This window comes from Macaca nemestrina, chromosome 9, assembly GCF_043159975.1.
Source record: "Macaca nemestrina isolate mMacNem1 chromosome 9, mMacNem.hap1, whole genome shotgun sequence".
Taxonomy (NCBI): Eukaryota; Metazoa; Chordata; class Mammalia; order Primates; family Cercopithecidae; genus Macaca; species Macaca nemestrina.
The window spans coordinates 130,265,437-130,291,348 of record NC_092133.1 but is presented as its reverse complement, the minus strand read 5'-3'; the positions used below and the strand labels follow the sequence as shown (position 1 = coordinate 130,291,348).

Below are 25,912 nucleotides of genomic sequence, written 5' to 3'. Positions count from 1 at the left end.
ACTAGTTCTAATACATTGGAAAATCTAAGTGAAGTAAATGGCTAAAAAGTACAAAAAAATACAAGAAATAGAAAATCTGAGCAAACCAGTAAGTGAGGAAGACATAAGAAGAATCTGTCAGCTAAGAGAAGACAGTTACTGAAGAAGGAAGGAATGAGCAGTTAAATTGAAGACTGAATGAGATCAGTCAGAGAAGTCCCTTTGGATTTGTACCTTAGACATTATTTATGATCCCAGGGAGGTTTTTTCAGTGAAACAGACTGGATGGCCATATGCTGTGGGGCTGCAAAGAGAAATAGAGGTAAGGAAGTGGACGCGGATTAAACAGTTTAATGTGGTTCTGCTGTAAATGATACCCAGGGCAGAGTCTTGAGCATACTTAAATGATAATTGTCAAGAGCCAGTAGAGAGGGGAAGGATGAATATGTGAAGGAGAAAACAGCATTGATGATGAGAAGTCCCTGAGGAACTGAGGTCTGGAGTAATTGGGAAGGGATTTGCCCTAGACAAAGGAGGGTTTTCTGTTCCTCTGTGAAATGAAAGGACCAAAGCAGATCCAGGTCAGGACTGGAGTTGGGAGGAATTTGGAGGAGTTCCTGACTGGTCACTTCCGTAAAGTGAGATGGTTTAGTCATCCGCTGAAAATGAGGGGAGAATGAAAGGATGGGAAGTTCATGAGAATGGAGACAGTGGAATGGTCAGTGTAGACAATAGGAAAGAAAATGAAATGGATGAATACCCTAGGACCAATAGGCAATGTTGAGGCCCAAGTGGTTTTTGCCAGCATTGTTTTGAGCATGCTGTAGGCGTGGAGAATGCCAAGTGGACTTAAACTTACTGGTCTCAGGTCTCATTCTCAATTATTGATAGCCCCAGAGAGCTTTTATTTACATAGGATACATTTATTGATAATTACTATATTAGAAATTAAAGCCAGGAAATTAAAAAATGTATGTTCCATGTAGAAATGCAATAAACCCATAGTATGCTAACAAATATTTTTATGACAAGACGATATTTGCAAAAACAAACACTTTAGTGAGAAAAGTGACATTGTTTTAGAAATCTCTGGCATATTAGACAGTTGGATTCTATTTCTTCCTCCAATCTGTTGCTGTATGTTGTTTTTGTTCAAGTACATGAAGAAAATTCATCCACAGATAAGTAGTTGGGAAAAGGAGTATTTTAATAGCCTTTTCAGATTTGTGGATATTCTTCTTGATACGACACCAAAACTACACAAGTGGTTTCTTAAAGGGCAGTTACAATGTGGATTCTGAAATCATTTCAATGAATTTTTCATCCATTAAAGCCTGCTGATCTATTTTGCTCTTCGATTGGATCTTTTTACCTACATGTGATTTTGTAACATCTTGATTTTGTAATGTCATGGTTCAGTGAGTTATGCGGATCTTCTTAATGTTGACATTTTCATTAGATAATATTTAAAAATCACATTTATTAATATCACCACTGATTTCATTGGAAAAGGCTTCAAGTATTGGGAAGCTATTAAATAGCTCATGGTGCTGGGTACAAGTTTTCCACTTTTCCAGTTCTCAGTTGACACCTGGAATTTTATCATTGGTGGTAAATTCCATCATTGTTTTCTTTTAACTTTAAGCTTGTTTTGTTCAATTCTGAGAAAATGTCTACCAAACACCCAAATCTGATTAATCAAACGATTGCACAAGTGCTTTTCTTTGAGAAAACCATTCTACTTTAGTAAGTAACAGAAGTGCTTTATACATTTTATTTTTTCATGCTGATTATTAAAAGGCTGTGTACTCAAAGGTTGAGATTTAGGAAAATTACACTTTGTCAAGGACGTTCTTAAGAGAAATTAGACTTTATTTTCTTGCAAGTGCATGTTGGTGAAGAATACAGTGACTACTGGTACAGTTTGAAGGCATTGCCTTTATTTATGCTGATGCCAGTAGTCTGCCTTCCCAAATCCTCCCCCCATGTTGCTTTTGGACTGTCAGTGCAAATCTGAGCGCAATGAAAAAGGGGCACATAATGTCTTAGTATATCATGAAAATAAATTTGACCTTGCAAAACCTTTGAAAGAGCCTCTGTGGACCACATTTTGAGATGTTCTAGGCTTGAGATTTTGTTAGGTGTGTTCAATGGAATTGAGACATGGTCATCACAGGTAACATAGTCAAAAAGACTGGACCATGGCCTCCGGCCTGGAGATTTTTTCCTTTCTTTCTACATATCAGCCTTTTCTGAAAGGATACCAATGTGTGTTTGCCAACTTATTTGAAATATGACAATTATATACTACCTAGTCAAAAACAATTTTAGATGCCGAAATAATATTTTGGGAGTGAAGAACTGTAGCTTGGAAGACTAGATCAGAACCAAGGGTTTAAGGACCAGAGTTCTAGCTGCTACTACTCATTCTTGCTGAGTTCTGGGAATGTCACCTAACCTAATTCTCGGCTTTCTCACCTCTAAAAAGGGGTTAATACTATTTGCCCCCACCGTACTCAGGGTAGTTCTGATGTTCAGATGATACCATCGGTTCCTTACCCCAGATAATATCTTCATCTTTATTTCTGTAAAGCTGTGCTTGTTGTGTGGTAGATAAGTCTGGAAATGTTTATTGAGTTAACGGATGAACTTTTAGAAAAACTTTATCCTGAAAGTTTTAAACATAACACAAAAATAAATAAAATTTTATGATGAGCCTCTGCATATCCTTTCCCTGAAACATGCAGCTCTAGAAAATGACGTGTTCTTTTAAAACCAAAATATGATCACACCCAACAAAATTAAAATTAGTTTGTTAATTTTATCAAATACTCTTCTCACATTCATATATTTTCCAATTGAATTAAAATACCTACATACATTTGCTTTTACAGTTGGTTTTTCAAGTCAGGTCAACATGAAGTTCGATCCTTGAATTTGCTTATTATGAATCTTGGTTTCTTTTAATGAAGAACATTGTCATTTTCTCAACTTCGCCGATTTTTTCCATGCCATTGACTTGCCGGAGAAACTGGGGCTAGTTTTGTAAAATGTCTTTGACTTGTCTGATTGCTTCCTGGCATATTGACACCTAGTTAATTCTTCTGTTCCCTACATTTAACAAGAACACTTCCTAGACGATGGCTGGGTAATTCCTGTAGTATAACATAGGTGATACGTAATCTCTTACTGATGTCAAGCTTGAACATTGGGTTCAAATGGTGGCAGGCTGATCTTTCCATTGTCACCAGCGGCTTTTTTCATAAGGTTTTAGCATCCATTGATGATCACTGCCTGAGTGAATGAGCTTTGGAACTATGAGGTGCTAAATACTTGTGTGGAGGTAGTACAGAGGTACTATTATATCATTACTGTTAATACAGTAGGGGGCAGTATCTTTATTTGAACAAAGCCATCAGTGGAATAATATCCAAGAGGCAGAGCTGAGATAGCAACAAGCCTCCAAATTATGGACTGTAGATGTAACAATAAGGATAATTTTGTGTATAATGTGGAAAGGACTGACATCTTTTTAGCCACAGACAAGACTTAGAGCTTGTCTCTTTACATCAAATCATATCAAAACAAATACCTTGTGAGAGGATCATTTGAGCCCAGGGAGTTGAAGTTGTGGCCTTGATTGTGCCACTGCACTCCAGCCTGCGTGACAGAGAGATACCCTGTCTCCAAAACAAACAAAAAACCAGAAAAAGGCACAAAACCCCCAAATATCCTTAAATCATTTTTTTAAATAAAAAGGTTCACCAAGACCACCCTATATCTAGATTATTTTAGGAACTGACTGATATAATAAGGTTCCAGGTAACAAGAAAGAACTTACACTACTGGAATTCCCTTGTTAGGTGGGATTTCAAATGTAGGCTATATATGTCATAATTTTGTTTCTATTAGGAAAAAATAATTGAGATATACCATTTTATGTGGTTCATAATGAATCCATTTGAAGAAATTATCATTGAACTCAAACATTAAGAAATCAAAACATTTGGAAAATATTCTTGGTCTCCTCTTTGCGGATGAACCTGCCTACTGATTGATACTGCAAGAAAAATACTTGAACTTATCACACATCGGTGCCCTTAGTCATAGTGGAGGGTTGGTGATGTGTTTGGGGAATCAATGTATTCATCTCTGGAACCAAAAAATATTCATTTTATCAAATTCTTGAAAAACTGAAGAGTGTTTTCAAAAGGTTTCTAAAGGTACTTGTTGACTATGGGACATGAACTTTTGCCCAAGGATTTATTATTGACATAATTTTTTTTTCTTGAATAGGAAAATAAAAAATATTTCAAGCGTAGTGAGCTCGCCAAAAAAGAAGAGGAAGCATATTTTCAAAGATGTGGGTACAAGGTATGAATGTCTGCTTTTATGTTAAATTGTATATTTCTGAGTTTAAATTTATACAGCTGTTGTTAAATGACAATCATTGATCTCTGTTCAATTTATCAATGTTATACGTTAGCCTATAAATGAGAAGCCATCTGGAGAGGTATGAGTTTTTGTTTTTGCATTTTAAAAAAAATCTTGAATTCAGGAAAATACATGCATGACTTTTGGCTTGGAATGGTTTGGCTTTTTGTGGATGGCATGAAGTGGCTTGAGATCAAAGCTTGAATTTTTTTTTTTTTTTTTTTTTTAAATTAAGTCCTGAATCTGAGACTGCCTTATTTTCAACTCCACCACCACTCCTCTCCCCTACCTCTCCCAATAAAACAGTCCATTTGGAAAGAGTTCAAAACATTTATTCATCTAACCACAGTAATATTAGTGGTGGTAATTTCCCTGCCTTCTCCGGAATATTTTAAGCCATCGATTTTATGTTTGCATTGTTAATACTTACTTTCGGGTCTTAAGAACCTCCGCCTAAAGTATAAAGCCGTATATATTTATATGCCTTTGTGGTAATAAGGTATCACATTTCAAACACTGTTTAGTCTATTGGATAGAAAGTGTCATCTTGAAATATTTCTTAGAAACAAATGAGTTGTCTGGAAGGCTTTGCTTGTATATTTTAGAAGAAATTAGTTGATAATGTGTTGTGGTTTTATTGGGAGGGGTTAAAGGGTATAAGGTGGAGAAGTTATGTTTAAATTATTTTAAAAGAAGACTATATCTAGCTTAATTTTTAACTCAAAGCTCAGAGGTTCTATTGAAATACTTTTGCCAAATCATAAACTTGTAATTAACCTTTTGCTTGTGAAATATCAATATAAGATAATACTTTTGTGCATGTAATGGGGAAAGTTCTGGAAATGGATTTATCCTGCATAGCATTTTTAGAAGGAAGCATGAGGAATGCACATGGTATGTATATGCATTTGGTTTGATTTTGTAGTGCTGGGAGAAGACAAGTATTAAAGAAAAATGTAGTTTTCAAAAGATACCAAGAAGTGACTTAAAAAATATTTTAAAATGTAATTATATTTCTGACATGTTTTTAAAATATGGGAAAGTTTATACTTGTATTTTGATTTTTTTCCGTAAAGGTATTTATTTGCTTAATTAGGAAATGAAAATAAGTTTTAAGTTAATAACCATTGAGTAGATAGATATTCAGAAAGGAACTCTCATTTTTGCCTTGCCCAGTGTTGTCTTACACACACTTGGTCTGGAATAAGAATCACTTACATAGGTTTACTCTGCTGGCTTGTGGCATTCCCAGATTCCTAAATTTGAACGTTTTCAGCTATTTTATAAGGTAGGAAAGTAACTTAATATAGTGGCAGTTTTTACTTTTGTTTAGTGTGCTTTTTTTTGTTTGTTTGTTTATATAGAGGAAAGCCCTGAAGCAAAAAAATTACTGTAAAGATAATTGTTTATAACTTTGAGTCCAGCTGACGAAATGACTTAGATCTTTTCCCCAGAGCTATTAACTGCCATTGTATAATTAAATGTGTTTTTAATCTTGAGATTTTTAGAGAAATACGTTTTCATGCTTGAAAAGTAAAGCACAGGTGTTTCTTTCTAAAGATTTTTAAAGATTTCCGTCTTGGTAGTAATGACATAGTATTCATTACTTTTATTCTTTTGTAGAAATGAGTTAGCATTTTTTAAGGCTTGATGCTGATTTGACCTGTGAAAATAGAAAGGCTTAGTTTGTTACCTTAATTTTACCTCAATATCAGTTATGGTAAACATAAGCTTGAACTGTAAGCTATAGAATCATGAATTATGTAATTTTCACCATATTGCCTTTCTTAACGTGAGTTTCTTCCTTAATGTTGATCTTCTTTTATGTTCTTTTGATCTTACTCCCACTTTCAGCATTGTGGATTTATCTTATGGTCAGATGGGAAACCACGTTTCAGTATCTTTTTACAGACTCCACAAAGGGGCTTGTAAATTGCTGAATTCAGTTTTCCTAAACTGAGACTTGAGCAACAAATTTGAGAAAATATGTGAAGAGATTGTTTTTCCTACAGGTTCATATGAACAGGAATGCCCACTCTTTCCCTGGGTGGCATTAATAGAGAGGTGCTTTTTTCCTTATATTTCTACAAGGTTGGTACCTCAGTTTGTGGACCAACTCTGTGTAGCATTAGGAATTTTTCTGTATGTCCAACAGTGATTTTCATACACTTGGAATAATACGTTTTGAAAAGCAGGATAGGAAAAGCTAGAGCTTGAAGCTTCACAGGTTGCTGTTGGAAAGAAATTCTTTTCTTTTGTCTTCACTTTGAAGCTGAGCAAGAATCAAATAACCCTGCAAGACAATTTAAAGAAGAAGAGCAAGTTGATTGTTTTTCAGGAAAAAGTACAGTCTTTAGAATCTGGGGAGAAAGAAAGTGCAAATTTCAGCCCTGTTAAATTTGGATTTTGGAAATCATGACAGTCGTCTCACTCTTTTTTTTTTTTTTTTTTGAGATGGAGTCCTGCTCATCGCCCAGGCTGGAGTGCAGTGGCGCGATCTTGGCTCACTGCAAGCTCAGCCTCCCGGGTTCACGCCATTCTCCTGTCTCAGCCTCCCAAGTAGCTGGGACTACAGGCACCCGCCACTACCCCTGGCTAGTTTTTCTGTATTTTTAGCAGAGACAGGGTTTCACCACGTTAGGCAGGATGGTCTCGATCTCCTGACCTCGTGATCCACCCGCCTCGGCCTCCCAAAGTGCTGGGATTACAGGCGTGAGTCGTGTCACTCTTTTATAGCAAGGATGCTGATTCCTCTGTGCATGCTCTGGACTTGTGATGCCCCTGACGTGAATATGTTTGACTCTCTTTTACAAGCATGCACGTTTATTATGAGCTCTTTGCTCAGAGGAATATTAGAAAATCTTCAGTGTTGAAAACATATTTAATTTCGGTGAATAGCTAAGGTAATAGAATGATAAATATCAACTGTATTTTTAAAGCTGAATTTCATTTCTTTTGGCTATTAATATAGATACAGCCAAAAGAGGAGGACCAGAAACCATTAACTTCATCGAATCCAGTGTTAGAACTTGAACTGGCAGAGGAAAAATTACCTATGACGCTTTCTAGGCAAGAGGTAAGTTTATTTGTGATTGTTTCATGAGAATCTGATCTCCACGGTGTTTACATTTATCTCCAGCTTTTCCGATAAGTTAAATGTCATTCTTTCCTGTGTAAAATGACTTACCTAAAAATGCTGTGCAGTTAGTTTTCTTCATGAAGTTCTAAATTACTCACTGCTTCTTTTCTTGATATTATTATCTTTTTTAGAGCTTATCCTTCTGAACTTTAAAAAATAAACATGAATATATTCAAAAATAAGTGTAATTAAATGTACTTATGCTAAATATTTGTACTTAAATTATTTTAATTATTATAGTATTTTGTAACATACTTCCCTTTCCCTTATTTAATAATACATCTCTCCAGATTAAAATATGGAGATCGACATAATTTTGAATGAGTGTGTCATTTCCCATTGCTTGTTTGCTCCATAATGTTTGTTTGTTTATTTATTTATTTTTGAGGCAGAGTCTCACTGTGTCACCCAGGCTGGAGTGCAGTGGTGCAATCTTGGTTCACTGCAATCTCTGCCTCCAGGGTTCAAGCGATTCTCCTGCCTTGGCCTCCTGAGTAACGGATTACAAGCATGCGCCACCACACCAACCTAATTTTTTGTGTGTGTTTTTAGTAGAGATGGGGTTTCATCATGTTGGCCAGGCTGGTCTCAAACTCCTGACCTCAAGTGATCCTCTGCCTCGGTCTCCCAAAGTGTTGGGATTACTGGTGTGAGCCCCCGCGCCTGGCCACACCATAATATTTAAAAAATCATCTATTGATGATCATTTAGAATACTTATTATAAATAATACTAAGATGAACATGCTATGTAGACATCATTGCATACATTATAATGTGTGATTATTTCCTTTGGAAACATTTCTGGAAGCATGATTTTTAGGTCAAAGACTATGTGTGTGTGTGTATATATATATATTTTAAGACTATGTATATTTTTAAGACTTGATACATATTACCAGATAGCTCTGTAGGTATTAGCCATGTTGTGCCACTTTATACTCCTAGCTGTGGTGTTTATAGTGTCCGTCTATACCTTGATCAGTATCAACTATTATTTTACTTAAAAAAAATCATGCAATTTAAAGACATTCATGTGATATAACGAAATCAAATGAATACAGAAGGCTGTAAAACAAACATTTCTTCCCTTTTTCTTATCTTCCATTTTCCCCCACTTCCCCTCTGCCCCCATCAGTCCTTCTCCTACGCATTTCTTCACTTGTACAAGCATCAGTTTGTATGTGTATACCTTTTTTCCCCTTTCACACAAATGAGATTACATGCATTTGTACCTTAGTCTTTTCACTTAAAAATACATTTTGAAGGCCATTTTATGTTGGGGGGTGTGTGTGTATGAACATTTTTCACAGTAAACGTGGTTTTGGCAGGTTACCTGGTCTGTTTCTGGATTTCCATATGTCTGAATGAGGGTAACAATTGGGTCTACCTCAGGAGACTTTCATGATAAAATAAGGTAATACATGAAGAGAACAGTACTTAATCATGAGTTACTCAACAAATTTAGGTGTTGTTTTTAGTAGTAGTTCTGCAATTTATTACAATTAGCTCTTTACTGATAAATTACTTCCAGTTGTTTGCCTTTACATACAGTGCTGAGGTGAACTTCCTTATACATATGTCTTGATATTTGTATGAGTTTATCAGTAGGGTAATTTCCTAGGAAAAGAATTTCTGGTCAGAGAGTGTGTCTGTGTAATTTTCGATGGTGTGTGGAATTGTCCTACAAAGAAGCTGTGCCAATTTACATTCCAACTGTAAGTATATCAGACTTCCTAGCATTTCTGTCAACTGTTTATTTTAAAAATGTCGCAGCCTTGCCAATCTGAAAGCAGTATTATTCCTTTAAATTTTTGCCAAACTGATGGGTGAAATAGGTACCTTGTGTTAACGTGAAACTTTCTGTTAGTGATGATTAGAATTGAACATGTTGTCACATGTTCAGTGGTCATTAATGTCTCTTCGTTTGTGGAATTGCTGTTTTTATATTGTGAAATTTGTCTTTACTGATTTGCAGATCAACATGTTTATATGTTAAGGGTGTTAACCTGTGTTCATAGTGTGTATGTATCAGATGTACATAGCATATATATATATCAGTGTATCATTTGTTTTTTGCCATGCAGAAGTTTTACATTTTTATGCTGTGACATCAGTCTTTTTCATTATGGTGTTTTTTTTTTTTTTTTTGTCTTGGGCATCATGCTTAGAAAGGTTTCCTCTATTCCTAAGAGTTAAAAAAAGATATGTTAATGTTTTTTTCCCACTACCTTTATGAACTCATTCTTTAGATATAAAAAATATAATTTTCTTTATATTTTAATTTTGTATCTTAAGTGAGCATGTATTAACTTCATAGTCAGAAAAATACTTGAAATTTCATGTCACTTATATTTTTTAGAATTCTGTTACTTTTTGATTTTTCAAGACAAAGTTTCGCTGTGTCTCCCAGGCTGGAGTGCACTGGCATGATCTAGGCTCACTGCAACCTCCACCTCCTGGGTTCAAGAGATTCTCAAGCCTAAGCCTCCTGAGTAGCTGGGACTACCGGTATGTGCCACCAGGCCTGGCTAATTTTTGTATTTTTGGTAGAGACGAGGTTTTGCCATGTTGGCCGGGCTGGTCTTGAACTCCTGACTCAGGTGATCTGCTCACCTCCACCTCCGAAAGTGCTGGGATTACCGGCAAGGGCCACCGCACCTGGCGTAGAATTTACTTTATCTTTAAACATTGAAAAGCTTGAGTTAAAAGACGAAGTAGTTTTAAGAAGTTGTTCTTTTTGTGAGATCCATCATTATTAAACCATTGTTACTGATTAATAGTGGTACATCAGTTAAGTACTAGACGTGATGTGGGGAAGAAGTTCCTGCCTTTGCTCAGGGAGCATGTATTGAAATAGTAAAAGAGGACTCAGAGGCTTAAGTTCTTCCAGTGATGTCCCTTTAGTCTCTGTGTCATTTTTGTGGGGAGGTGGTGGTGGTGCTGGTGTATTTCAGCTTCTTTATTTAAAAAATTTGAATAATAGAATTCTTGCACCGAAAGAAACTTTGAAGTCAGGTAGTTTATTACCTTGCCTTTAGACAGAACCATTGTTATATAATTCCAGATAGATGAGAGTTAGCTATTTAAACTGATAACCAGAAAAATATTATGCACTCCTCACAACGTGGCCTAAGGTATAGCACCCAATCTTAAGCAGTGTTTTGCAGTAATAACTAGCTCACATTCCCTTTCTTTTTTTCTGTTTAGGTTCTTTTTGTCTTTGACTGACTTAGGGTCATCTTTCATCTTTGAGTCCTGAGTAGTCTCTTCCTGTTCTACCTCTGTAGTTGTGGATAGGGCTGAATGTAAGTCATAGAAATGCAGTGTCTAGATCAAAGGCTTATGTATTCTGTCCTTCTCACAGGTTGACATGTTTGCAGTATTATTTTTTAGTTCTACATTACCACATGCTTATGACAGACATTGCACAAGAGGAAACTTTCAGGGGAATGATGACTGACTCTAGAAACCATCATGTGAAGATGAGGTGAAGGAATTGAGAATGCTGAGGCTGGAGAGAAGAATTACTAGAGATATCTTTAGAAATCCAATGAAAGTAGCTCTGATTTTGGAAAATCGGAATATTCTCTGTAGTTTCATAAAGTGGAACTGGGATAAATGGGTAGAAGTTTGAGGGAAGTAGGTATCAGTTTTGAGAAGCAAAACATACCTGTCCAAACAATGGGATGGGATGTTTCACGAAGAAATGTGATTCGTGTCGTTTGTCAGACAGGACCTGACAAGGGTGTTTGTGAGGTCATTTCTGCATTGATTGGAGATAGTGCTAGATGACCTGTTAAATTTGTTTTAATATCAAACTTCTGTTAATCCAGTGAGAGCCCTCCCAATGGATTTTGGGTGTGATGCTGTTTATGCTCCCAGGTAAAGCTCTTGGTGTTTCTTATTACTGCTTTTAAAAAAAATTTGGTCTCAAAAAAAAAAAAAAAAAAAAATTTGGACTAATCTTTATTACATTTTCTGTTTCTTTCTTCCTTTTTAAAATGACATATAGCATGTATATAAAGTGTATGAAACACATTAGGGCAATATACATTACACATGTATGAATCATTATGAATAATTACAAAATAAATATTCATATAACCATCACCCAAGTTTGGAAATAGGTTTTCAGCATCTTAAAAGCTCTGCATATGCAGATTATAACTCTCTCTTTTCTGAGGGAAAAGTTTTTGGTTTGATGGTGGTATTACAATGCGGACTCTCCATTATGGTAGTTATCACCTGGCTTCAGATTTGATTTTCCTTCCTCTATAAATGCTGTCATTCCCTCCTATCTTAGTGTTTTCCTGTGTGTCCTGCTGCACAGATTGGTCCTATCGAAGCACTGAGCTAAACGACTTAAACTTCCTGGTTACTTAAGGTGTGATGATAATACAGTATATCTATTCATGGAAAATTAAAGAATAAACAGCTTACTTTTTGCATCTACATTTCAAAACAAGTGTTTGATCACAAAGAATATGCTGGCGTAGGGATTACTATTTGTCTTTCCATTGTTTTTAAAAGAAGACTAAGGACAGTTATAATGATGTAAAATGAGGGCTACATACATGCCCCTTTTCTTATAAAAAAAGAATTTTGTTTTAATCTCGCAGTGGAAGAGGTGGTTTATATGAGGGGCAGGTGGTTTATATGAGGGGCTTTCTTTAGACTTGAATTGTAGAGTCAGAGGTCAGATCGCTTTCTAGGAGCTATTTGGTAATAAAATTAATAACAGTGACTTTTGAGTCAAAATAGATTTTTAACTAAAGTACTTGATTTTCTGTTTGATTTGGAAACAACTTTGTTTAGCTTAATTGAAATGATTTAAAATATTCGAAGGAATTTATACTTAACACAGAAGCATGTATTTGGATAATTAGCTTTGTTAAACACCAGGCTTGGCTTTTAAGGTATAATATACAAATTGTTTTTGAGATGTTTAGTTTTTTCCTCTCTCAAAAGTTAAATAGCTGGATACAGTAGCACATGCCTGTAATCCCAGCACTTTGGGAGCCCGAGGCAGGTGGATCACAAGGGCAGGAGATTGAGACCATCCTGGCCAACATGGTGAAACCCCGTTTCTACTAAAAATACAAAAATAAGCTGGGTGTGCTGGCGTGCGCCTGTAGTCCCAGATACTCGGGAGGCTGAGGCAGGAGAATTGCTTGAACCCGAGAGGTGGAGGTTGCAGTGAGCCAAGATTACGCCACCGCACTCCAGTCTGGGTGGTAAAGTGAGACTGTCTCAAAAAAAAAAAAAAAAAAAGTTAAATAATTTACTGGGTGTCTGTTTCACTTTGTAGGTAATCAGAAGATTGAGAGAAAGAGGAGAACCAATCAGACTATTTGGAGAAACTGATTATGATGCTTTTCAGCGTTTAAGGAAAATAGAGATCCTCACACCAGAAGTTAACAAGGTAAGAGGACAGAACAAAGCTAGAAAAATACGACTGTACTGCATTCACTAGAATAGAGTTTGACTAATTGCATTATTGTAGGCAACAATGGGAAAATAAAGTGGGCAGATTATTGCTGCTGGAAGTTTTCATTAATTTTTTGAAAAGCACATATCTTAAGTATAACATTTAATGCATTTTGACAAATACATACAAGCATATAACCACTGCCCTTATAAAGAAATAGAACAATTTTGTCACCAAAGAAATTCCCCCGAAAGCATCAGGAACAATAGCGAATGGATGCTAGGCTTAATACCTGGGTGATGGGACGATCTGTGCAGTAAACCACCATGACACACATTTCCCTATGTAACAAACCTGTTCATCTTGCACCTGTACCCCTGAACTTAAAAGCTGAGAAAAAAGGAAAAAAGGAAATTTCCCCAGTACCCCTTCTCAGCCAATCCCCATATTTCTCCTCGTCCCCTCCTGGGCAGCCACCATTTGAATTTTGGCATCATGGATTAATTTTGCTTGTTCTCATATTTCATACAGATAGACTCATAGATTGTGTGTCTGGCTCCTTATGCTCAGCATAGCAGTTTAGGTTCATCCATGTTATTGCAGATACCACTAGTTTCCTTTTCATTTTCCAGTGATACTCAGTTGTATGAATATATAAAACTTTGTTTCCAGCTTTGGGCTATTAGAAATAAAACTGCTGACTGGGCGCGGTGGCACACGCCTATAATCCCAGCACTGTGGGAGGCCGAGGTGGGTGGATCACAAGGTCAAGAGATCGAGACCATCCTGGCCAACATGGTGAAACCCCGCCTCTACTAAAAATACAAAAATTATCTGGGTGTAGTGGCGTGTACCTATAGTCCCAGCTACTCGGGAGGCTGAGGCAAGAGAATCACTTGAACCCACGAGGATGGCAGTTGCAGTGAACTGAGATTGCGCCATTGCACTCCAGCCTGGCGACAGAGCGAGACTCTATCTCAAAAAAAAAAAAAAAAAAAAAAAGGAATAAAACTGCTAGACCATTCTTATGCAAATCTGTTTTTGGAACTATGTTATTTTTCTTGGGTAAATATGTTACGACTCTTGGGGAGATACCTAGAAGTAGAATTGCTGGATAGTAAGAGTAGATGTATGCTTAACTTCATAAGAATTGCCAGTCATTTCCAAACCCCAGCATGTGGTATTGTTAGTCTTTTTAATTTTAACCATTCTCTTGTGTATCTGGTAGTAGCTCATTGTGGCTTTAATCACATTGCCTGATGACTAAAGATGAGGAGCATCTTTTCATAGACTTGTCTTCATTTGTGTAGTGTCTATTGAAGTCTCTCCTTATTTATTTATTTTTGAGGCAGGGTCTCACTCTGTCACCTACGCTGGAATGCAGTGGCATAATCATGGCTCATGGCAGCCGCAACCTCCTGGGCTTAAGCAGTCTTCCCACCTCAGCCTCCCAAGTAGCTGGGATTACAAGCGCCTTTTGTTCATTTTAAAAATAAACTTGTCTTTTTGTTAATGGATTATAGGAATTCTTTATATATTCTGGATAGAAGTTCTTTGTCAGATATACGAATATTTTTCTTTTTTTTTTTTTTTTGAGAGGGAGTCTCGCGCTGTCGCCCAGGCTGGAGTGCAGTGGACGGATCTCAGCTCACTGCAAGCTCCGCCTCCCGGGTTTGCGCCATTCTCCTGCCTCAGCCTCCCTATAGCTGGGACTACAGGCGCCCGTCACCTCGCCCGGCTATTTTTTTGTATTTTTTAGTAGAGACGGGGTTTCACTGTGTTAGCCAGGATGGTCTTGATCTCCTGACCTCGTGATCCGCCCATCTCGGCCTCCCAAAGTGCTGGGATTACAGGCTTGAGCCACCGCACCCGGCCACGAATGTTTTTCGTGACTAGTTTTTTGTAGTTTATGGCTTACCTGTTCTCTTAATTGAATCTTTTGCTGAACAGAAGGGTGTGTGTGTGTGTGTGTGTGTATATACACACACATGCTTTTTGTTAATGGATTATAGGAATTCTTTATATATTCTGGATAGAAGTTCTTTGTCAGATATACGAATATTTTTCGTGACTAGTTTTTTGTAGTTTATGGCTTACCTGTTCTCTTAATTGAATCTTTTGCTGAACAGAAGGGGGTGTGTGTGTGTGTGTGTGTGTGTGTGTGTGTGTGTGTGTGTGTGTACGTGTACGCACACATGCTTTTTGAGTCAGGGTCTCACTCTCACCCAGGCTGGAGTTCAGCATGGTCATGGCTCATTGCAGCCTCTAGCTCCTGGGCTTAAGCGATCTCCCACTTCAGCCTTCCAAGTACCTGAGACCACAGGTGTGCGCCACTAAGCCCGGCTGATTTTTTAACTTTTGTAGAGGTGGGGCCGCTTCATGTTGCCCAGGCTGATCTTGAACTCCTGGACTCAAGGGATCCTCCCGCCTTGGCCTCCCAAAGTGCCCGGCCCAGAAGTTTTTTATTTTGATGAAGTCCAATTTATTGATTTTTCCTTTTATGGTCATTGCTTTTTGTGTCCTGCTTAAGAAATCTTTGCCTATCCCAAGGTTTCAAATAGATATTCTTTATTTTCTTCTAGAAGCTTAGTATTATAGTTTTTGCTTTTACATTTAAGGCTCTGATCTTGTTTTATGGCTTAGCATATGGTTTATTCCACAGGCTCTTGAAAAAAGTATTGTTTTGCTTTCATGATACAGTTCTACAAATGCCAATGATGATAGTGTTGTGCAGATCTTCTGTGGCCTTGCTAACTTTTTATCTACTTGCTTTCTGAATTATTGAGAAACAGGTGTGGTTATCTATGACTATGTAACAGACTACTCCAAAACTTTCTAGTGTTTGTTTATTGTAAAGAATTTATTATTACAGAATCTGTATTTGGTGACTAACAAGCCACCCTGAAACCTGGTAGCTTAAGATAATTTTTTATTGTCTTAATTACCAGTTCTGTGGTTTGATTGGGCTGGATTGGGCAGTATCTTGCTTGGGGTCTTTCTTGTGATTGCAGGGAGATGAAGGCTGTGGCTGAAGTCATCTGAGGCCTCTCCTGGACTGGTCTTCTAAGCTGATATCTTGCCCCTTTCCTGGCATCTCAGTTGAATGGCGGGAATAGCTGGGGCTGGCCAGGCCCGCTCCCCAACCTGCTCCCTCTTTGCTAGCCTGGGCTGTTTCACTGCTTTCTTCGTTGCCAAACCACTTTCCTGCTTCACTTCCCAGCATTGCCATTCCAGCCCCACAACACTAGCAGTTGCCTTCAGTCCTCTGTGTCTGTAATGATCATTTTTCCTTTGCTTGCTGTGTTTCTGTCTTGTATGCTCTGGTTGAAATCTTGTTTTATACTTTCACATGCAATTCAATGACCACATCTTTTCTCGGAATCTATTTTTGATCTCAGTCAGAATTAATTGTTTCCTTCTCCATGCGCCTATGAGTAAACCTTTGTTAGGGTACTTACTGTTTTTTTACTATTATTAGAGTTATGTGCATATTTATTTCTTCCTGGTGGGCAAAGGCTGTTTTACCTTTGTATGCCAAGTCTTGTGCTGTGCATCTAGAGGTTTTGAGGAGAAAGCACAGGAGCACAAGGTCTGGATTCCATTCCTGGATTATAATCATCAATTATGTGACCGTTGGCAAGTCTTTTAATCTGTTTGAGCCTTGGAATCCTCATTGGTAAAACAGAGGCAGTGATACTTGGCTCACCAGGATGCGCTGAGAATTCAACGAGGTGACCTCTGGGAACGCCTGGCGTCATACTTTATACACAGCAGGTGATCAGTCAGTGCTTGAGAAATTATAAGTGTTTTGAGTTGAATGTTTCTCTTCTGTGTTTATGAAGGGACAGTAGACAATGATCAGATGCTTTCCGTGTAAGAACGTTAGGAGTTAACATTGGTTGAATGTGCACTGTGCTCCAGTAACTGTTAAAAGCACATCATCCATTTCTTAGTTTACTTATTTGAGTTGATGTTTGCGAGGTTCTGGAACAGCCTCATCACATAGTAACTGTTCACTGAAATAAAAAATAGCATCCTCATGACAGCCCTACATAGTAGATGGTGCCGTTACTCCTATTCTGTAGGTGAGGCTACTGAGGCATACAGGGGTTAAGCAAACTGTTGAAGAGCTGTTTAATAGTATGTGGCAAGGATTTGAACCCAGATAGCCTTCACTCTCAACCTACCCTATAGCCGCCTCACGGCCATGTTTCCTTGGCTCTTAAACCTTGCAGCTGATTCTCATTCATTTTTAGGAAGATGAGGCTTCCATTTTTCATTAAATGGTCATGAACCATATGTGCATAAAATGTGAATTTGCTGGTTTGCTAGAAACATAGCTGAGAACCTGGGATATAGATGAGGCACCAATTTTATTACACTGACATTTCTGAATGTTTTGGGAGTTCACGGTAGTTGAGGTTAGACATTGTAAATGAGCTGGGCAAATGGCTTGGGGACTCTAATGGAGACCTGCCACTTTCACTAAGCCTCATTAGAAAATTACAGCATTTATGAAGATTCTTATTTGGATTCGTCACTCACGTGTATTTTTTTTCTGACCAGCAGACTGGCCATTGTTCATGCATTGTTTTAATTTAAATATGTCCATAAGAATTAACTTTAAACGAACAGTAATGATACTTGTGTGATAAATTGATGTCATTTGAGTTCCTGCTTTTGCTGAACTCTTAACTTCTTGTGGGGGGAAAAATACTTGCAGTTATTAATGAAAAATCAAAGGTGAAACAACAGTGAAATTTTGTAACAGTTGTTCTTCCTTTTTTACTTTTCTTAGGGATTGAGGAATGATCTGAAAGCAGCCTTGGACAAGATTGATCAGCAGTACCTCAATGAAATCGTCGGTGGTCAGGAGCCTGGAGAGGAAGACACACAGAATGATCTGAAAGTTCATGAGGAAAATACCACAATTGAAGAGTTAGAGGTAATCTCTATACCAAGCCCAGCACATCGCTGGCACCCTTCTTTCCTGTGGAGCAGATGGCTGAGTCGGGCAGATTGTTGAGTGCAGAGCACACTGTCATCTTTGGTCTTTGTTTATTTACTCCCTGCTTTTATTTATTTACTCCCCTTTTTCTCATCCTCCACTCACATTCCCCTACTTCCTGCCTTCAAAAGGAACCCATTCTAATATGTTGGATGCACATCCTTCTGTTTGTTGCTGCTTTTGTGACCTGCAGTGTTTTGTGAGCATGTATTTTTGATTTACAGAAATGATGTTATGCTGTGACATTCTTTATTCTGTTTTTTACTTGTCTTTTTTTTCATTTAGCGCTGTTTTTAAGAGCCATCCTTGATGCTATATGTACATTGAATCCTTTGCTTTTAATTGCTACATAGGATTCCATGTGTTATGCCATTCACTGCATTTGACTTTTTGTTCTCCTGTAATGATGGACAGCTAGATTGTTCCCAGCTCCCTCCTACCACAGACAGCTTTCTGATGAACAGTCTTGTGCATAACCATGATGGCCTAACAAAATGGGACTGTGGGATTTATATATGTATATTTAACTTGTCGAAGTACTGCCAAGTTGCTCTCTGGAATGGCTGTCCTAGTCTACACCCAGCAGTGTGAGGCCGTCGTGTCTTTCAAGCCCTACTAACGCTTGGCAATATCTTGCTGTCTAATTTTTGCCACAGTGCTGCTTGTGGAGTGTTAATGTATAATCTTAATGAAAAAGCAATTTTGTATCATGTAAGTATCTAACATGTAAAATAAATATGGGTTAAAGTTCTTAATGCTTAAGGAAACATAAACTGTTATTTTTATGTTTCCTTTAATTCCTGGCTCTTGCACGTGTAGCTGTCCCTCTGAATGAGATCATAGTTGAGGAAGACGTCATTTTAATTCCCTCCTTCCTCCAATACCTGTCTATGGTCCCTAAATTTTACTAAAATAATTGGTATGGGCAACCAGTTGTGTGCTTTTCCCCCCATTGGTGTATTTATTTATTTTTAAAAAACAGCTTTATTGAGATATTGACATACCATACAATTGACCAATGTAACATATACAAATCAGTGGTTTTTAGTATATTCACATGGTGTTGCAACCATCATCACAATCTAATTTTAGAACATTTTTGTTCCCCCACCCGAAAAGAAATCTCACATTCATTACCACCTCTTGACTTTTCATAAAAGATAACATGCTCTCCAAGTTTAAGTGGCAAATCCATGTTTTTTGGTTTTGATTTCTTATCTAGAAATTCCATCAGGTTTTTAAGTAAAAATTGAACAGCATGTGTGACCAACAGCCATGTTTAGACTGGTGTTGGTAATATATGTGTGTAGTTGTTGCTTTGTATTAATGAACAGAAGTATTGTTTGTTTTTCTTCAGGCGCTGGGAGAGTCCTTAGGGAAAGGCGATGATCATAAAGACATGGACATCATCACCAAATTCCTCAAGGTGCGTGTCTTAGGCCAGGGGAGGAGGATGCCTTGGATCCTTACGAACTATTCTTATATTTTTGGATTACCAAGGGTTAAAGGCTGGAACGGGAAAACCTCAATACACATTTCTCGCACATACATGATGTTTATGATATCGCTATGCACTAGATATAGCAGTTAGTGAGAGAAAATGCATATTTACTTGTGGCTTTTTTTTTTTTTTTTTTTTTTACACAGAGTCTCGCTCTTGTCTCCCAAGCTGGAGTGCAATAGAGTAATCTCAGCTCACTGCAACCTCCACCTCCTGGGTTCAAGTGATTCTCCTGCCTCAGTCGCCTGAGTAGCTGGGATTACAGGCGCCCACCACCATGCTCGGCTAATTTTTGTATTTTTAGTAGAGATGGGGTTTCACCATGTTGGCCACGCTGGTCTTGAACTCCTGACCTCAGGAGGTCCACCCACCTCAGCCTCCCAAAGTGTTGGGATTACAGGTGTGAGCCACTGTGCCTGGCCTACTTTTCTTGTGGCATGTTTTTTAAAGCTGGCTCATTAATGTAAACACATAGAAAAGAATCACAACAGCAGAATTAATAAGAAGTTGGTAGAGTTTCTTATTTTTTTCTTGAGACAGAATCTTGCTCTGTTGCCCAGGCTGGAATGCAGTGGCACAATCTTGGCTTGCTGCAACCACTGCTCCCCGAATTCAAGCAATTCTCCTGCCTCAGCCTCCCGAGTAGCATGCCACCACACCTGACTAATTTTTGTATGTATATATATATGTTTTTTTCAGTAGAGACAGGGTTTCACCCTATTGGCCAGACTGGTCTTGAACTCCTGACCACAAGTGATCTCCCTGCCTTGGCCTCCCAAAGTCCTGGGATTACAGGTGTGAACCACAGTGTCCAGCTGAATTTCTTATTTTTTTTAGATAACCTAAGGAAGAAGAGGGGTCTAGCTTTTTTTTTTTTTTTTGTCTTGCGAAAGGGTCTTTCTCTGGTGCCCAGACTGGAGTGCAGTGGTGTCATCATAACTCGCTGTAACCTTGAAATCCTGGGCTCATCAACCTCCCGAGTAGTAGGGCATGTACCACTACGCCCAGCTAATTGTTTAGTTTTTTTTTGTAACCTTTCAGAGAGTGTGCATTTCTTCATTTCTACAGATAACTGCCTGTTTTTGCTATGACTTGCTGATTCCAACTTTCTTCTCAACATTTCTCTCTTTAGTGGTCTAGGTAGAGTGTGAACAAATCCCAGATATTTTAATGTTTATTCACAAACTGTGTTCAGACCAAGAGATTTACATGCAATGAATGCTTTTTCTTGTATGTACAGTTTAGATACAACGTATTAGTCATCAAGATTCTGAATATATTGAGGATACGGCATGGAACTCGATAGGGCATAGGAACTAGTATGAACTAGAATTTGCTCTTTGAATGATGGCCTCTTCTTTTATAGGATATGCATAGATGATGTGCCTAGAGGAAAACATCCTCGTCAGGCTTCTCTGTTTCCTACTTCCAGAAAGGGTGCCCTTTATACAGTTAAACCCGAGGGCCACGAGGTAGTTCTCTAGGGGTGGAGGTGGGAATGCTGGGTCTTGGCTTCTGTATTTCTGTTTCTCTTTCTCCTTCCTCTCCTTTAGTCAGGTGCTTGAGTGGTTTTTAAACTTAATCATGGTCTCTACAGCATATGTAGAAAGTCCAGTTTTTTTGTAACTTGTAACTTGTTGAATTTTATGTATGTAATACAAATACAAGTTTATTTCCTGTCAAATAGTTAACTGTGAAACTTGATAGTTCTTTTTTGAGGGAAGCAAATTACCTTGAGCTGGGAAGAGATGTAGACTAGGGAAATTAGTGACTTGCCAAAGGTACTACTTCAAAGCATTATCATGACGAATAAGCAGAACTAGCTTATTAATTCTATATTGTTTGGTGGCATTTTAATCAAGACATTTACTTTAAGGATGATTGTATTCTGTCTTTGTGTGCTAGAGAGCATTTGAATTTACTGAACCACTGGGTGGCATTGTAGTCTAAACTTACCCATCCTTTCAACAGTTTCTTCTTGGCGTTTGGGCTAAAGAATTGAATGCCAGAGAAGATTATGTGAAACGCAGTGTGCAGGGTAAACTGAACAGTGCGACCCAGAAACAGACCGAGTCCTACCTCAGACCACTTTTCAGAAAGCTACGGAAAAGGGTGAGGTTTCTTGGAAAATACTTTTTTTAACTGACTTAAAAAATACAGTATAAATTGAGAATAAATGCATTCTGTTTTTTCACTATACATAGTAGCTTCCAAAATTTCTTCTTATTTTTTTTTTTTCAGAATCTTCCTGCTGATATTAAAGAATCAATAACGGATATTATTAAATTCATGTTGCAGAGAGAATATGTGAAGGTACATTCCCATGCTGTTCTTTGAAATTGTTAAGAGTATATCTAGGTTATGTACATAATATAATTCTCATTTGGGATAGGAGGATTTTACATAGTAGATTTAAGAATAAATATGAGATGAGTTAGTAGTAAAAAGCGTTTTATTTTCTGTTGTATTTGCCAGCTTTACTGTTAGGTATTGAATAACAAACCTGACTAAGGAAATACAGACCTCATCTGTATGCTCTTAGTCATTTTGAAAGTAGGCCTAAAGGTTCTTCGGAGCATGAACTGTATATAGGCAGCGTTCATTTTATGAATGGGATTGAATTTCAAAGTTTTGTAAATGGCTGATTATGTTTTTCCCATAAAAACTCAACGTAGATGAGTTTCCCAGGATGGCTATAAAAGCCCCTTTAATCTGTAATATAACTGAAGTGTTGTACTGATGGTACAGTGGAATTTAACCACTCTTTGTAATTGTTTCTCTGGGGAAATGGTTCAAGCAAGGCTTCCAGGACTCATCTCTCCCATTTCAGTGCTGCAGACCCGTGCAGGGGAAGACTCCCCTCCCTCGCCCCAATGTCTATACTCCTGAATGGGCTCTGGGAGGTGGTGGTGAGGGGAAGGGTGCTGGTGTCCAGGGCTCCCTGAGGTAGAGTTTAGAAAGGGGTGAGAGGAGGACTGTCAGTTGGTACAGGGGAACAAGAAGAGAAGGGCCCAATGCACCAGTAGTGGAGATGAGGAAAGGACAGAGTTTGAGGGAGGCTTCTTGTGGCTCTGCCTCCCAAGACACTAGGAGTAGAGCATTTCAGTGCAGCAACCCCACTGACAGTGCCAGAGCGGTAGGGAACTCGGAATGACATTGCTTATTCGGTGCTGTATCTGTGTACTCACGTAACAGGGGACTTCTGGCGTTCCCGAGTGACCGCATGATTTACTTGATTAGAGCCTTAGTCTAATGAGGTTCCTGCAGTGATTTTACTCTTTTTAAGAGCCAGCCAGTTTTCTTAAAGGAAGTATTTTTGCCTTACAGTTATAAATTTCTTCTTAGTTTCTGTCAGTTGCATGATTCTTACTTAGGATGGTTGCATTGGCCTGGATGGATAAGGTCACTGTCACTGCAGGAAGAATGCACATCACTGCCTGCTAGAATGGATGCCTTTCTTCTTACTGCCTTTTCTTGTGATCACATATCAGAACTAAGTGCAAGTGCAAGCTTGTTTCGTATAAACTACAGAAAGAACCAAGAAGCTTTAATAACCTGTTTAGACAATTTCTTTGGAATTTGGGGGAAACTAAATATTGAAATTTTTATCAGTTAAGATCCAATGTTAAAATTTATACACATGAAAATTAGTGATAAAAATGTACATATGCCCTTTTAAAATTAAGCTTTATAAAATCCTTTGAGCAGAGCAAGTTCAAATTTATCTTTAGGGTAGAAAATGATCTTCCAGCTATCCTGTCTGTAGTATCTGATTTAAAAAAATATTAACTCTGCCTATCAATCTCATAGGTGTCTGATTTTTTAAAATTAAAATCTCCTTGAGGCCTGGCTTTATAAGCTTCTCTTAAACCTGGAGGTCTTTTAGAATTTATTTGCTTTCTGTGTTTCTCGTTCTTCCTCACAGCTAGCCAGCTTGGTTAGGAAAAAGAGCCATTTGTCTTCATTGGTTTCTATCTTCATTTTTTTGGGGCTCTTCTTTAAAGGTTCTTGGCAGGTGGGAGGTTGGGTGAGGGGCAAAGTGGAGCGATCTCATCTTTCAGCTATTCGACTGGAGGGCCAGTGTTTCCTCTCTGTTTACACATGTTATAGACCCGGTGTGGTGGTCCCCACATACCGAGCCCCCACTGCCTTCGGGGAGCCACGATGCTGTGTAGGGAGTGGATATTGTATAGGGTTGGATGATAAAAAACTACTTAGCCCCTGTCTTCTACATGACCGCCTATGGAGAAGACTGGGTCTAAAGGAGACCAAAACTAGAATTTTCATCAGTGCATCGACGTGCCTACTTGGTAATTCCAGATCTGAGATGTATTAATTTCCAGCACACAAAGGTTGCAAAGGAATGTTTGCCTTTTTTTTTTACTCACAACCTACCTTTGGTTTCTGTTTTTCCATGGACATTGGTGGTCCTGGGCAGGGCAGTCTGTTACCCTATATTTTAATCTGTTTTGTTTGAATAACAGTAATGGTAATATTTTCGATGTGCCCAAAAGGTGGATGAAAATTACATCATAAAGGGCTGTGAAATACTTTCAATAAGAATTTGAGCCAATACATTTCTGCCTTTCTGATTTCTTCTTACACTTTCCTTTCAGGCAAATGATGCTTATCTTCAGATGGCCATTGGAAATGCGCCTTGGCCCATCGGTGTCACTATGGTTGGTATCCATGCTAGAACTGGCAGAGAAAAGATTTTTTCCAAGCATGTTGCACATGTTTTAAATGACGAAACTCAGCGGAAATATATTCAGGTAAGCAATGTGGAGGGCTGGGAATTGCCCTGGAAGTGAATATTCTCTAATTCCCAAAACTCTAAGTCTGGAAATCAGGCAGAGAATTACAGCAGATAGAACACAGCATGATAGGATGGAAGTCCCCTCTTGATCAGCAGTGACATTGAAGCCACCTTCACTGAATAAAGTAAAAACTTTTCAACTTTCATATATGTTGGAAGACAGGATGAAGTATTGTGCTTTAATTACCTTAGCGCTGAAATAAAACTATTGCAGTTTGCTTTTTTTTTTTTTTAAAAGACATGTATTAGCAAGTAAAAGTTGAGCTCGTCAGCGAAATTTGGGAATATACTGAAGGGCAACAAACTTAGAGTATTTCACAATAAATCCTTCTTTGTTGCTTTCAAGGTAAATCTAACATCTGCTGGGTTCAAAATGTATGGAGAGTAAAGACTTGACTTTAATGCATGTAGCATATAACAACACTTCTCTAGTCATGTGAATAGGTCTAAAGTGCTGATGGTTTATTTTCTTCAAGTTGTACATGCTTCACATAAACTTGTTGGTACTGTTGTTGGGCTAAACTTTTCTCCTTAGTGGGAAGAAAATCAACTATAATGTAGTGTTTGCAAAATTGTCATAAATCCCAGATTGTGTCTGTAAAATGACTTGCTGGGTGATAGTTCTAAAACTTGACAATGATACTCTGGAAGTTTACTTAAAATTTGAAGTTCACTTAAAATGCATAAAGTGCTTTCAGATTTTGTGCCAGAGAACAGTCATTACCATATTCATGAATTATCTTTTTGTTTTTATTTCACTTCCAAGTGCTGAATGTTAATTTGTGTCATCTTTATGCCTTAGTCACATATAATAGCTTTTTAAAATATGATTTCAATCGGACTCCCTCATGAGAACTGTATACTTTACAGAGTTCAAATATACTTCTGGAAATTCAAAAACATTTCCATTTTTTAATAACCACCAGTGAGTATATTAAAGGCAGAAGCTTTTAGTTGAAAAAAAAAAAAAAAGTTGCTTAGCTTTAACAATAGCAAACAGGTTCCAAAGATTCAATTTGCTAATTGTGTTCATCTATACTGTGGCCAAAGGTATAGTGTATAAAAGTTCATATGATTAAATCATTTGCCTGAAAGACAACATTTCTTATAAACAGTGATGTGATTTTCACCTCCCCAAAGAGTGATTTTTTTTTTTAAGTATACCTAGCATTTATTCAAGAATTCTGGTTTATTTTGGAAGCTATGTAATGACCTGTCCTTACTCCATTGTTCTTCCTTTTTATCTGTTCTCTTCCCATTAAAAAAAATTCTTCTTTTGCCCACTAGGTGATTAGAGAATATCGGTGAGCATACTGTATCTGAAATTTAGCAAGGGGTTTGATGTAGACCCAGTGATATTCTTGTGGATAGGGCAAATCAGGTTGGACTCATAGCTCACTGAGAGAGGGAAGCCGCGGAGCATTAAATAATGGACTCATGTCTCTTAGGGTAGATGCTAGAGATGTATGTCAGGGGTCTTAGGGACCTCAGTGCTGTCCTGTTCAACCTTTTAATGACTGACTTGGATGACTATACCGAGGGATGGGTTTATCAGGTTTGCAGACAACAAGAAACTAGAAGGGATAGAGTGTATGTTAAGGTGGAA

General features: G+C 37.9%; 1 protein-coding gene across 3 annotated transcripts in view; it reads left to right on the top strand.

Annotated features, from left to right (window-relative positions):
• LOC105490630 (pre-mRNA processing factor 18) overlaps positions 1-25,912 on the top strand; it is a 44,653-nt gene that overhangs the window by 5,562 nt on the left and 13,179 nt on the right. For 2 of the 3 annotated variants that reach the window (XR_011607385.1, XM_011756447.3), the window contains exons 2-10: positions 4,276-4,353; positions 4,466-4,492; positions 7,385-7,489; positions 12,862-12,975; positions 17,780-17,926; positions 19,347-19,415; positions 21,462-21,602; positions 21,732-21,803; positions 24,107-24,262. Coding sequence is in view for 2 of the 3 variants with exons in the window: in XM_011756447.3 (XP_011754749.2) it covers positions 4,276-4,353; positions 4,466-4,492; positions 7,385-7,489; positions 12,862-12,975; positions 17,780-17,926; positions 19,347-19,415; positions 21,462-21,602; positions 21,732-21,803; positions 24,107-24,262 (909 nt within the window). In the remaining variant the exon portion in view is untranslated. The remainder of the gene's footprint in view (positions 1-4,275; positions 4,354-4,465; positions 4,493-7,384; positions 7,490-12,861; positions 12,976-17,779; positions 17,927-19,346; positions 19,416-21,461; positions 21,603-21,731; positions 21,804-24,106; positions 24,263-25,912) is intronic. The other variant, XM_011756448.3, reaches the window with a different exon arrangement.